This window comes from Dipodomys ordii, unplaced genomic scaffold, assembly GCF_000151885.1.
Source record: "Dipodomys ordii isolate 6190 unplaced genomic scaffold, Dord_2.0 Scaffold22, whole genome shotgun sequence".
In the NCBI taxonomy this organism is placed as follows: domain Eukaryota; kingdom Metazoa; phylum Chordata; class Mammalia; order Rodentia; family Heteromyidae; genus Dipodomys; species Dipodomys ordii.
Window position 1 is genome coordinate 4,385,519 of NW_012267238.1, and position 11,843 is coordinate 4,397,361.

The 11,843-nt window shown below is 46.7% G+C and overlaps 1 protein-coding gene across 1 annotated transcript in view; it reads left to right on the forward strand.

Annotated features, from left to right (window-relative positions):
* Positions 1 to 11,843, forward strand: part of Slco2b1 (solute carrier organic anion transporter family, member 2B1) — a 50,046-nt gene that overhangs the window by 29,796 nt on the left and 8,407 nt on the right. Inside the window, exon 8 of the mRNA XM_013013965.1 lies at positions 9,067 to 9,169. Within this exon, the coding sequence (XP_012869419.1) occupies positions 9,067 to 9,169 (103 nt within the window). The remainder of the gene's footprint in view (positions 1 to 9,066; positions 9,170 to 11,843) is intronic.

An 11,843-nucleotide genomic window follows, 5' to 3' on the forward strand; every position in this document is an offset into this window, starting at 1 on the left:
TTTTTGCTCAAAGCTAGCACTCTACCACTTGAGATACATGTCCACTTCCGGATTTTGGTGGTTAATTGGAGATTAGAGTCTCACAGAATTTCCTGCCCTGGCTAGCTTTGAACCAAGATCCTCAGATCTCAGCCTCTTGAGTAGCTAGGATGACAGAAGTGAGCCAACTGGTTCCTGCGCCTGGAGAGCTCTCAAGTAACACCTTCAGCTCACAATTCTCTGAAGCACTCTGTCCTCAGTCCTCACACAGCCTTTAGAACGAGATTTCAATGGGGGAAATGGTTCTGTTATTTAAAGCCTACCCTGGTAGGAACCTGGCCAGTGGTTTCCCTACAGACAGGCCTCTTACGTTAAGGACCCTCTACCCTGCCCAATCTCTGAGACCACTGGGCTCTCTGACCTTCCTAGAGGAATCTATGTGGCTGGTCTTTCCAGAATAACCCTGGAAGTCTGGAATTCTAATTTTACATCATTTTAAAATTCTACGCTTCTATACTTGGAGATACTCAAGTACTTCTGTTTTATAATTCTGGAGTTCAATGCCCAAAATCATCTGTGACTCCCCAAATCCACTTTCTTAAATGGCTACGCTTCAGTTAAGAGTCTCCGAAGTCAATTTTCTCCCCAGCATTCACTGTGATGGAGAATGTCCAGGGGCAGGGATGAGAGTGGGCATGTCTTTAACCCCAATGCTTAGGGCTAGTCTGTTGTGTCTGCCCAATTCTTCAGGGGCTTCCTTGTCCTCTGTCCTCCTTGCCTCTTGCCCCCTTTTCTGGCAGCCTAGAAGCTACCTTGTGTCTTTCCCCATCCCTGTTAGTTCAGGACTGTGACTCCCTCCTCACCCCACCTGTCTCTAAGATCCAAGGGCTTGAGAATGGTCCAGTTCAATTCCAGCCCACCTTTATGGGTGGAAAGATTGAGACCTGCAGAGGAGCAAGGCAGTACCAGGGCTTGCTGGCCACTGTACTTGTTCATAGGAGGCCGGGTCCTGGTCCCAAAGGGCTGAGCTGGCCTGGTCATAGACCTTCATCATGTATCAGGCTGAAGGCCCCTTGGGGCTGATCTACTGGAGTGGTTTTCAACAAGTACCCTTTATAACCCCAAGGGTACTTGGAGTTATATATCTCCAAGAATGAGGAGAGATGTCTCCATGTGAGGCTCAGACATCCCCCCCACCCCCGCCACACACACACACATACTCTTACAGTTCAGACAGCGCTAGGTACTACTTTTTTATGTTCTTCTATCTTTGTGTGCTCTACCACTAGGCCACATCCCCAGCCGCCTAACCCTTAGAGTAAGATTTCAACTGGGGAAATGATTCTGTTGCTAAAACTTGTTGACCTAGTCTAATACGTCCATCTGACTGAGGCTAAGGGAGATGAGAGAGCTGATCTGGCCCAAGAGAGAGGGCCAGAGAGTGTTCCTGGTGTATGGGGCACCCTTGGTGGCAGACAGGGAACATAGTGGTGTCAGCATCATCCTAGCCCTGCTCTGTTACTTGCCTACTCTGAAATCTGTAAAATGGGTATAAATAAAACATCTACATCTTGGGATTGTTGTTAGTTTGTTTAAGACAAGGTCTTGCTATATAGCCCAGGCTTTGTGTCAGTCTCTCAAGAACTGGTTTATAGGTGTGTGCCATCATTCTACACTACCTGGAGGTTTTTTGTCAGAATGAAATGAGGCAAAGACTGGGAGTATGGCTCAAGCAGTAAAGCATTTGCTTAGCAAGCTTGAGACCTTGAGTTTGAATTCCAGTACTGGATGGATAGACAGACAGACAGACAGTTACAGATATATATATATAAACCTATATATATATATATATATATATACATATATATAGGTATATACAGAGAGAGAGACAGACAGACAGACAGATAGACAGAGACAGAGATAGAAACAGAGATAGAAAGATATGAAGAAAAGTATGGAAAGAAGTGGTTCAATACAGGACATTCACACTAAATCAAAAGGAGCTACTCTCCAAACCAGGTCTTAAAAATGGAAATTAAAATACACACACATATTTTTCCTAATATTCTCCTTAAATCCTCTTTTTTTGTGGGAGGGGAATGCTGATCCTAGGGCTTAACTCAAGGCCTGGGCACTGTCCCCAAGCTCCTTTTGCTTAAGGCTAGCACTGTACCACTTGAGCTTTTTAGTAGTTTCTTGGAGATAAGAGTCTCAAGGACTCCTGGGATGGCTTCAAACCACCATCCTTAGATTTCAGCCTCCTGCATAGCTAGGACAATAGGTGTGAATCACACAATTAATTTTAATTAAAAAGAAAAACATCCTATATTTGTGGTATTCCCCAATGCTTTGATGTATACATAAGTGTGGAAAGCCACTCAAGCTATTTAACATAAGCGTTACGTCACATGCTTATCCTTGGATTGTTGGTGACAAAAAAAAATACTTATAAATCTACTCTCTTAGTGATCTTCACTAAACACATACCACATGAGTAGATGGCATTGCCATGGTATGCAATAGGTCACTGGAACTTACCCCTCCCATTTACCAGAAGTTTTGTGTCACCAAACATCTGCCTAATCCTTGCCCCACCCCAGTTTCTGTGGAAGCCACCATTTCATGATCTGCTTCTGAGTTCAAATGAGATCACACAGGCTGTGTTCTTCTGTGTCTGGCTTATTTCACTTAGCACAATCATCTCCAGGTCCATCCACATTGTTGCAGATAATCAGAATTCCTCCTTTATTTTTTTAAGAGAAATGCTTCATATATATGCCATATTTTTTATCCACTTATCTGTTGATGGATGCTCAGATTGATTCCATATCTTGGTTATACTGAATCTTCCAACAGTGGATGTAGTAGTGCGGGATCTCTGTCTCTGTCTCTCTCTGTCTCTCTCTCTCTCTCTACCTTTCAGCTTGAACAACAGACATTTATTGCTCACAGTTCTGGAAACTGGAAGTATGAGGCTGGGGTACCAAGATGGTAGTGGTCTACTGGGGGAGCTCCCTGGCTCACACAGAGTGCTTTCTATCTGGGTCCTCCCCTATTAGAAAGAGGTGTGTCTTTACATACTGATCTCATTTCCTTTGTGTAGATTGCCAGGAGTGGCATAGCTGGAACATGTGTTAGTGCTATTACTAGTCTTTTGAGTAGCCTCCATACTGACTTTCATAACAGCTGGACTAATTTACATCCCCACTAATGGTGTACAAGAGTTCCTTGTGCTCCACATCTTTGCCTGCACTTGTTATCTTCCTTTTTTTTTTCCTATAATGGCTTTTCTAACAAGAGTGATATGGTGTGCTTCTTACTTGTTGTTCTATCTTATCTTACCTCCACTACATGTCATAAAGAGTCTGGGGTTGCTCACATTGAACCCAGCTACAGTACTAGTAAAACCAGAGATTAGGCTAACATATATGACTTTCTCTGCACTCTGAATAATCTTATTTAGTCCTCATAGCCTGCCTATATGGCAGGTACACTCACTATGCCCCATTTATCCCTGCAGGACCTGAATTGCAGAGGGATTAAATAACCAGGTTACGTGGACAGTGAAAACTGCAGGTCTGAGATTTGATGCCAGAAAAAACCCTTCCACAGGCCTGTGTTAACTAATAAATCATTCAAAGGAGACAAAGCAGGAGGAAAAAATATAAAAGGTTACTAGAATGAGAGAGGAAAACATTGATCTTGATGCATGAAGCATTAAAAACCTATTGAGTTGGCACAGGTGAACCACTTATTGGGTGCTGAGCTTTCTGATGGCCAAGAGGAAAGAGACATGGCAGCTGCAGGAACGTCACTGAAAGGAAGCCTGGTTCATCCTCCACAGCAGCCCAGATCTCTAGGCTTCCAGTGAAAAGCCTGTCTTTCTCCCATAGAGGGCTATATACAAGGCCAGTAGGGCCTTCCTTGGCCTAGCAGCACACAGCATGTGTGTGCTGCAGAGTGCCACAGGCTTGCAGCCGTCAGCACAGAACCTTGAGAGGGAAGTTCTATCAGCCCCTCAACACGGGCCTGCTGACCTGGGCAAACCACAGGCCAGATGGGTCCCTCCAACTCTGCCCTAAGCAGAAGCACGGTGCTTCCTGTTTCTGGAACTCACTATTAGTCAGCAGTCCAGCAAACTGATGAGAGACAAGGTTGGAAACTACTGAGAAGATGGGGATAGGAGCCAGAGACATTTAGGTTTCTTTTTTTTTTTTTTGGGTCCGATCGTGGGGCCTGAACTCTGGGCCTGGGCGCTGTCCCTCAGCTCTTCAGCTCAAGGCTAGCACTCTACCACTTGAGCCACAGCGCCACTTCCGGCTTTTTTCTTTTTGCTTATGTGGTGCTGAGGAATCGAACCCAGGGCCTCAGGCATGCAAGCTCTTTTTTCTTTTTGCTTATGTGGTGCTGAGGAATCGAACCCAGGGCCTCAAGCATGCAAGGCAAGCGCTCTACCACTGAGCCGCCTTCCCAGCCCCGACATGTAGGGTTTCTGATACCCACAGGAATCCAGTCCCTTATCTGGCCCCAAACCTCCCAGGCCTGGCTTAAGTCCATCACTTAGTCATTTGCTGTCCCATGGGGCACTTGCCACTTGCTGTCTCTTTCCCACCACTATACCTTAACTCACACAGTGCCCCTGCTTCAAATCATTTCTCCCTGCTTTCCATCTACCCAATTCCAGCCTCTTCTCTCTACAGGCCTTCCCTGACCCCTCCAGCCTCCTACAGATCAGTCCATCTTACCTTTTCGCCCAACCCCATGCCATTTCTCTCAGTATAGGACAGGGTAGCAGAGAAGCTGGGTTTGATCACATGCTTTCCTATTCCCTCCTTCCCGGCATTTCCCCTTTGGGCCTTAGTGTTCACTCCTATAAGATAGGCACAGTAACAATGTCACACCAGGCAAACTCCTTAGAATGAAAGGACACGTGGGGATGAAAGAAATGTAGACCTGAGAGGGATGTACATGGTGGCAAGTGGCACGGAGGTTGTTTCTACTTTGTTGTTGTTGTTCTAGTACTGGGGCTTAAACTCAGGGTCTGGGTACTTCACCTGAGCTTTTTTTTGCTCAAAGATGGGCACTCCACCATTTGAGCCACAGTTCCATTTCTGGCTTTTTGGTGGTCAATTGGAAATAAGACTCTTGTGGACTTTCTTGCCCAGGCTAGCTCTGAACTTAGATTTCAGATCTAAGCTTCCTGAGTAGCTAGGATTACAAGAATGAGCTACCGGTGCCTCTGGCTGCTTTTTCTATTTACATGGGAACCCGGAGCCCACAGGATTCTGTGGTGCATTGCCCTGCTCCTGCCACCTCTCCCTCAGCTGTCTAGACTCCACTATGCTGTCCCTCCCGCCCCAACCCTTCCATAATGTGGCCATGACTGAGAGCAAGAAGGTTCATTAACTCCCTGGCAGAATGGCCAAAAGAAATATAAGTTGTATATGCAATTCTAAGTCCTCTAGTACCATGTTCAAAAGTGAAATAAATTGCTGTGTGTGGTGGGGCATGCTTATAATCAGTTACTTGGGGGCTAGTGGCTCAGACTCAAGCATGCACAGTTGGAAGCCCATACTCCCTGCAGTCTCCTTTCTGCTAGCTCCCTGAGCACTCTGTTCGAACTCATGGCCTCTGTCTGTACCTCGCAGCATGCTAGTGTCTCCTCTCAATGGTCTCATTTTTCTTCCCAGAGCTTAGCACTGGCCGCAGCTGCTGCAAGCTGAAGCCATCCCTTACTCTCCTTTGACTGGAGAAGGATTGGACACTATTTTGCTTCACCCTGTGCTGAGCACCAGGGTTTCAACAGACAATATAAACTTGTTCCTGCTCTTTCAGAGCTCAGGATCAGTAAGGAAGATGGTCACACAGAGAACAAATGTTGGCATCTAAGTGTGTATAAAATATTTCTTTTGTAAACAATTAATTTCTACTCTGAATGCCCATCCTGCCACATCACCTGGAAACTCAACCTCAGCCTTGCTCAGGGATCTCCAACCAAGAAGCAAAGGTCCTGAGGTTTTACACAGGCCCCATCTACATTTGGAAAGCATTGGCATCAGTGCACCCTGGTCACACTCTACGGAGGAGTCTTGGTGAGGCTGGGAACCTGGAAAACTCAGCTCTCTATGTAGACCATTGGCCCACCTCTCAGGGTCTACTTCCTTGGGCCCTGTCTTACAGGATATGTGTGTGCCTGCTGATTGCAGAACACACAGGATGCTCCATTGTAGCTTTAACAGTGTGTGTGTGTGTGTGTGTGTGTGTGTGTGTGTGTGTGTGTGCGTGTGCGTGCGTGTGTGTATATACTGGGGCATGAACTAAGACCTCTGCACTGTCCCCTACCTTTTTTGCTTAAGGCTAATACTCTACCACTTGAGCCACAGCTCTACTTCTGGATTTTGGGTGGTAATTGGAGATAAGACTCATAGACTTTTCTGCTGGCTTCAAACCTTGGTCCTCAGATCTCAGCCTCCTGAGTAGCTAGGATTACAGGCATGAGCCTCCTATGCCAGCTGCCCTTAGTTGTTGGTTTTTTTTTTTTCTGATGACATCCTCTTACTCCAATCCTCAAGGCCTCCATAGTCCTCACACTCAGAATCCTCTCAGCAGACTATGGAAACAAAGCTAGGGAAGAAACCCGATGAGCCCTTTACACCTCCTGCTACAAACTCTCCCCCTGCTGAGATGAACAAAGAGAGGAGGAGGGAAAGCCCAGGGGAGACAACACACATGAATTAATATTCATCCAAACGAATTCTCCTGCTGGGACAGGACAAGACAGCCTGTTAGCAGCCAGCACAAGGAGGACGCTGGACAGTAACTGTGCCTCTGGAGGTTCTGAAATCTGGGGAAATCCAGCATTTGCCTCATGGGAGGCTCTCTAGCAAAATAAGATGCATAAGAATTATAGGCTCATCCCTGTAACCCAGGGTTATAGGGATGAGCCTATAACTCTTAGAGCTTCCTGGGAGGCAGAAATCAGGAGGATTATGATTCCAAACCAGCATGGGACAAGAAAAAAGTTAAGGAGACCCTCATCTCCACCAACAAGCCAAGCATGGTGGTTGGCAATTGTAATGGGAACCATAGGTAGGAGGATCATAGTCTGAGACTTGTCCAGGAAAGAGAACCTATCTGAAAAATAACCTAAAGCAAGAAGGGATAGGTATGTGGCTCAAGCAAACCCAAGATCTTAAGTTCAACCTCAGTACTATATCATCATCATCATTATCATCAATGAGAGGAGAGAAGAAAGCTGTGTCAGACCCAGCCCAGAGAGCTGTGGGGACCTCATAAAGACCAGGCAGGAGAGGGGAGAAGCCCAGCTTGTCCTCCCATGGACCACACTTCTAGTTATGGGGCTTTGCTTCCTCCTAGGGAAGCCTCTTCTGAGCAATGCTGCATGCTGTATGTGCTTCAGTTTGCCATGCAGAAGTCTTGCTTCAAATTCTGACCTCAAGCTGCATAGAAAAATCAGACCTCACTTAGTCATGTATTTCCATGGCCCTGGATCTACAGTAGCAACTTCTTACTTTCTTCATCTAAAAACTGCGCAGTCATAGCACTTGCCTCATAAAACTTTGCTAGAGGAGTGCTGGCAGAAGAACTGGGGCACTCGCTTTGTCAGCTAAGTGCTCAGGCTCTGGAGGCTGGCTATTTGGACCACTTACCAGTGTGTGATGAAGCTAGTTGCTTCATCTCTCTGTGTCTCCATTTTGTCATATGGATAAAGGCAATTATAATGGTGTCTTCTTCAGAAGGCTTGCTGAGAGGTCCAGGTGAGTTGTGTTAGGACCCAGCTTACTGAGTGTGGTTGCATGTCTAGGAAGCACTATCCTCCATTTCTTCTTCCTCCTCCCCCTCCTCCTCCTCCTCCTTCTTTTTTGATGTTGGTCATGGGCTTGAACTCTGGGCCTGAGCACCGTCCCTGAGCTCTTCAGCTCAAAGTGAGTGCTCTACCACTTGAACCATAGCGCCACTTCCAGTTTTCTTGTGTTAATTGGAGATAAGAGTCTCATAGACTTTCCTGTCCAGGCTGGCTTTGAACTGCAATCCTCAGACCTGTCTCCTGAGTAGCTAGGATTACAGGCGTGGGCCACCAGAACCCAGCTCCTTTCCTCTTCTTGACACTCAGAAGATGTGACTGCCCACACAAAAACCTTCTCTTCCCCAGGCTTCTGGTTTAAGAGTTTCATGGAGGCCACACTTCCCTGGGTTGAGGGATATGCTGCATGATATCCATGAGCATCTGCACGTGGCAGTTGCAGGGTCGAGCCCATCCTGTGGTTGTGGCCTGACTTCCTAGAGGAGCTGGATATTGTCTCACACCCCACCCCACCTTACTTCCTGTGTCAGCAGACACCACAGAACACACCCCTACCCCACCCCCACCTCTATGCACAGCCTACTGGAGGCTCCCAGTTCTGGTGACTCTCATCTGATGAAAGTCTCAAGTGGAGAAAGGCATGATAGGGTTGTCATTGTGTGAGTAGCATTGGTGGTGAAATTGGTAAAGACGTTAACGGTGACAGTGACATGGATGGTGGTAGTGGTGCCAGGATGGGTGGCCTTGTTGATAGTCAAGGTAGTGATGTTGATAATGATATCAGAATGGAGATATTGGTGGTACTGGCCAGAATCGAGGTGAGGTTGGTGACACCGGTAATGGCGAAGACACTGGTAGGGATGATGGTAGACGTAGCGATGATGACAGTGGTGATTCTGATGATCATAATGTTGGTGATGATTCTTAAAGTGCGTGTGACAATGATAACAAACAATGACAAAGGTGACTTCAACAGAGACAATGTTATTGCCATTAATAATTGATCATGAGAATATTGGTGACATGAATGGGGAGATTGTTAAGGTGATAGAAGTAGCTATAGTGGTAAGTCAGTGACTAATGGGTTGAATGATGGTGATGACACAGGAATTCCATTCACCCCTTGTCAAGTACTGATAGGTTCAAGAATCAATGAAACCCTGATGGCCTCTCCCCTCCCAGAGCCTCCTTGCCCACCCTATGAGCATGCTGAGTACCGACTCTGGCATCCAACTGATTGGCCTTAGTTTTGTCCCTCTCAGGGTGAGGACTGCCCTTCTGAACAGAGCCCTGAGGAGCCCACAAAGAAGCAAGATGGCCTAGCTCAGCTGGCCCCAGACCTGACTGTGATCCAGTTCATCAAAGGTGAGTGAGCAAAGATTAGGTTGGGGTAGATGGGCTAGAGAGATGTTGAAGGCTGTACAGGTTCCAGCCCCTTCTTGCCTTCTCAATTCATCTTCTACACCTACAGCCCCCCACCATATGCACCAAGCACCCTGAGTCTTTGTGCAGGCCAAGAACTTCTTTTCTAATTGCTATCTATCAAACACAAGACTTGATCCTTTACTCCCACATGTCTGGCTCTCCCAGCAAGCAAGACAGTGTTCTTCTGTGCTCTGGGCTCGGCACCCCATTTCTTCTTTATCACTCCAGATCTGGGCTAAGTACTTGTCCAGCCCTTCCCTGCAGTGGGGCGCTGATGGAGATCAGAGCCTATGCCCCTTTTCCATCTACTTCTAAGTCTGCAAGCAGGAGGCCCTCAGCAAATATTTGTTCAATCCTCAGGCTATGGCATGGGTGAAGGGAGTTCTGGGCTGAATTCAGAGGCCTGAGCTTTTATTCTGAGTTTTGCTCTTCTTCCAGGCCTCAATTTCTCCAGTACAATTTTTTAGTTTCAATTATGTGAGGTTCATGCAACTCTAATCTCAACACTGCAAAATCTATCAATTAGTAATCAGAGTCCACATTAACCAGTGAGTTTTCCCTAATGCTTCGATCTCATGAACATTGATTGAGCACCTACTGTATGCCAGGGTCTCTTGGGAAACTCTGGACAGCAAAGCAGAAGACTGACAGGTGAGGCCTACTGGGGTGTTAGTAATCCACCCTTGTTTCGCCAGCATCTCCAGTTTCTGGACTCTACAAGGCTGGGCCTGTAGTAGAGGTCTGGGCTCTCAAACCTCAGCTCACCCCCTTCTGCTGGAGGCCTCATACACTGCACCACAGAAGAGCTTATTAATCACTATGTTGGCTTCTGCCCAGAGAAAAGTTGGTGCCAGCTGCTGAAATTGAATCCTAGAGCTGTTCTGGGACAGCTTGTGTCTAGCGGATTCAGCTTCTATGGGACACTGTAAGAAACTGAGGCAAGGCTGGTCTCAGGCCCTGTGGCTTTGGGGCTTCTGCTGAGTTCCAGAAGGGCAGGTCTGAACCCAGGGCCTGCCTTTGACCACCTAGAACCATGAAGGAGACAAAGGGACAAAGGAAGCATGGTCCTTCTACTGCATAAACACTACAATCTTAGAGGAATATAGTCCCTGAGATCAGGGTAGGAGACAAACAGTGTAATGGAGGATACATAGTCCATGGATAGAGGGAAAGCCTAGGGTCATGGAATATACCTGACCATTATGCTGGAGAAGGCCCCTGGCTGATGGGGAAGACAGTTCCTGAGCTGAGGCCCTCGTGTGTCTGATGGGGGAGACATTAGGCTAAGCAGAAGGGAGAGAGGGCTCTGAGGTGGAGGTTAGTTAGTGCTAAGAGAAGCATGTTCCCCTGGTCTGGAGAAGGCTGAGCTACCACAGTGGGCACATAATTTATGGGTAGAGGGACTGGGAACATGGTGGTTGGAAGATGTGGGATGATGCCCTTAAGATAAGCTGTCAGAGAGGACAAGAATAGGGATGGGGGGCCAACCAGAGAACATAGAAAGGGAATAACCCTGAAATGGGAGTTAGGAGAGCCTCAGGAACTCCTGGATGTGTCCCTGACCCTCTCTGGTCCTCTTTACCTTGCAATGTAGACACCTATGCAACTGAGGCCAAACCCTACTAAGGGGCCTTGAATCCGTAATCTGACCAGGGCAGGGAGGGAAGTTGTATCAACAATCTGGGCTGAAGACCAGAGCCCCCCATCCCACTGCAAATGCTGGCTGAATGCACTGCTTGGTAGCAAAGCTTTGTGTGTGAAGCAGGGGGAATTCCACAGTCTTGGTCCCCACCCACCCCACTTAGACTGTTTGTCTTTATTTCTTGGCTCCTAAGGAAATAAATGGCTGTTGGCCCAGCCATTTAAGGAAATAGCTGGCTTGGCCATGCTCTGAAGACAAACATAATATACCAACCATGACAGAGGGCCTGGTTCAGTCTATAGGAACAGACGTGGCTCAGAGGACCCTCATGACCTCTTGTCAGCAGGGAAGGAAAATCTATGAGACTCTTATCTCAAATTAGCCACCAAAAATCTGGAAGTAGACCTGTGGCACAAGTGGTAGAGTGCCAGCCTTGAGTATGGGGGGAGGTGCTAAAGGACAGTACCCAGTCCTGAATTTCAAGCCCTAGAACCAGCACACACAAAAAAAGGATGATGAGTAGACATTTTAAAATAAAATAAAGTGGAATGAATGAAATAGAATCAAACTGTATAGCATAGAACAAAATAACATGGAATCCAACCAAATAAAGTAGAAAAAGCATGTTGAGTAAAAGGCTAACTCAATGGAATGGAAGAAATTAACAGAATTTCAGAGCTAGAATAGAACTGAATAGAAAGGAGTCCATTGTAGAATTAGATTGGGTTGGAAAAGTGGCTTAGTGGAAGAATGCTTGCCTAGCATTCACGAAGCCCTGGCTTTGATTCCTTAGTACCACATAAACAGAAAAAAGCTGGAAGTGGTGCTAGAATGTTAACCTTGAGCAAAAGAAGCTCAGGGACAGTGCCTGAGCCCTGAGTTCAAGCCCCAGGACTGGGGAAAGAAAGAAAGAAAGAAAGAAAGAAAGAAAGAAAGAAAGAAAGAAAGAAAGAAAGAAAGAAAGAAAGAAAG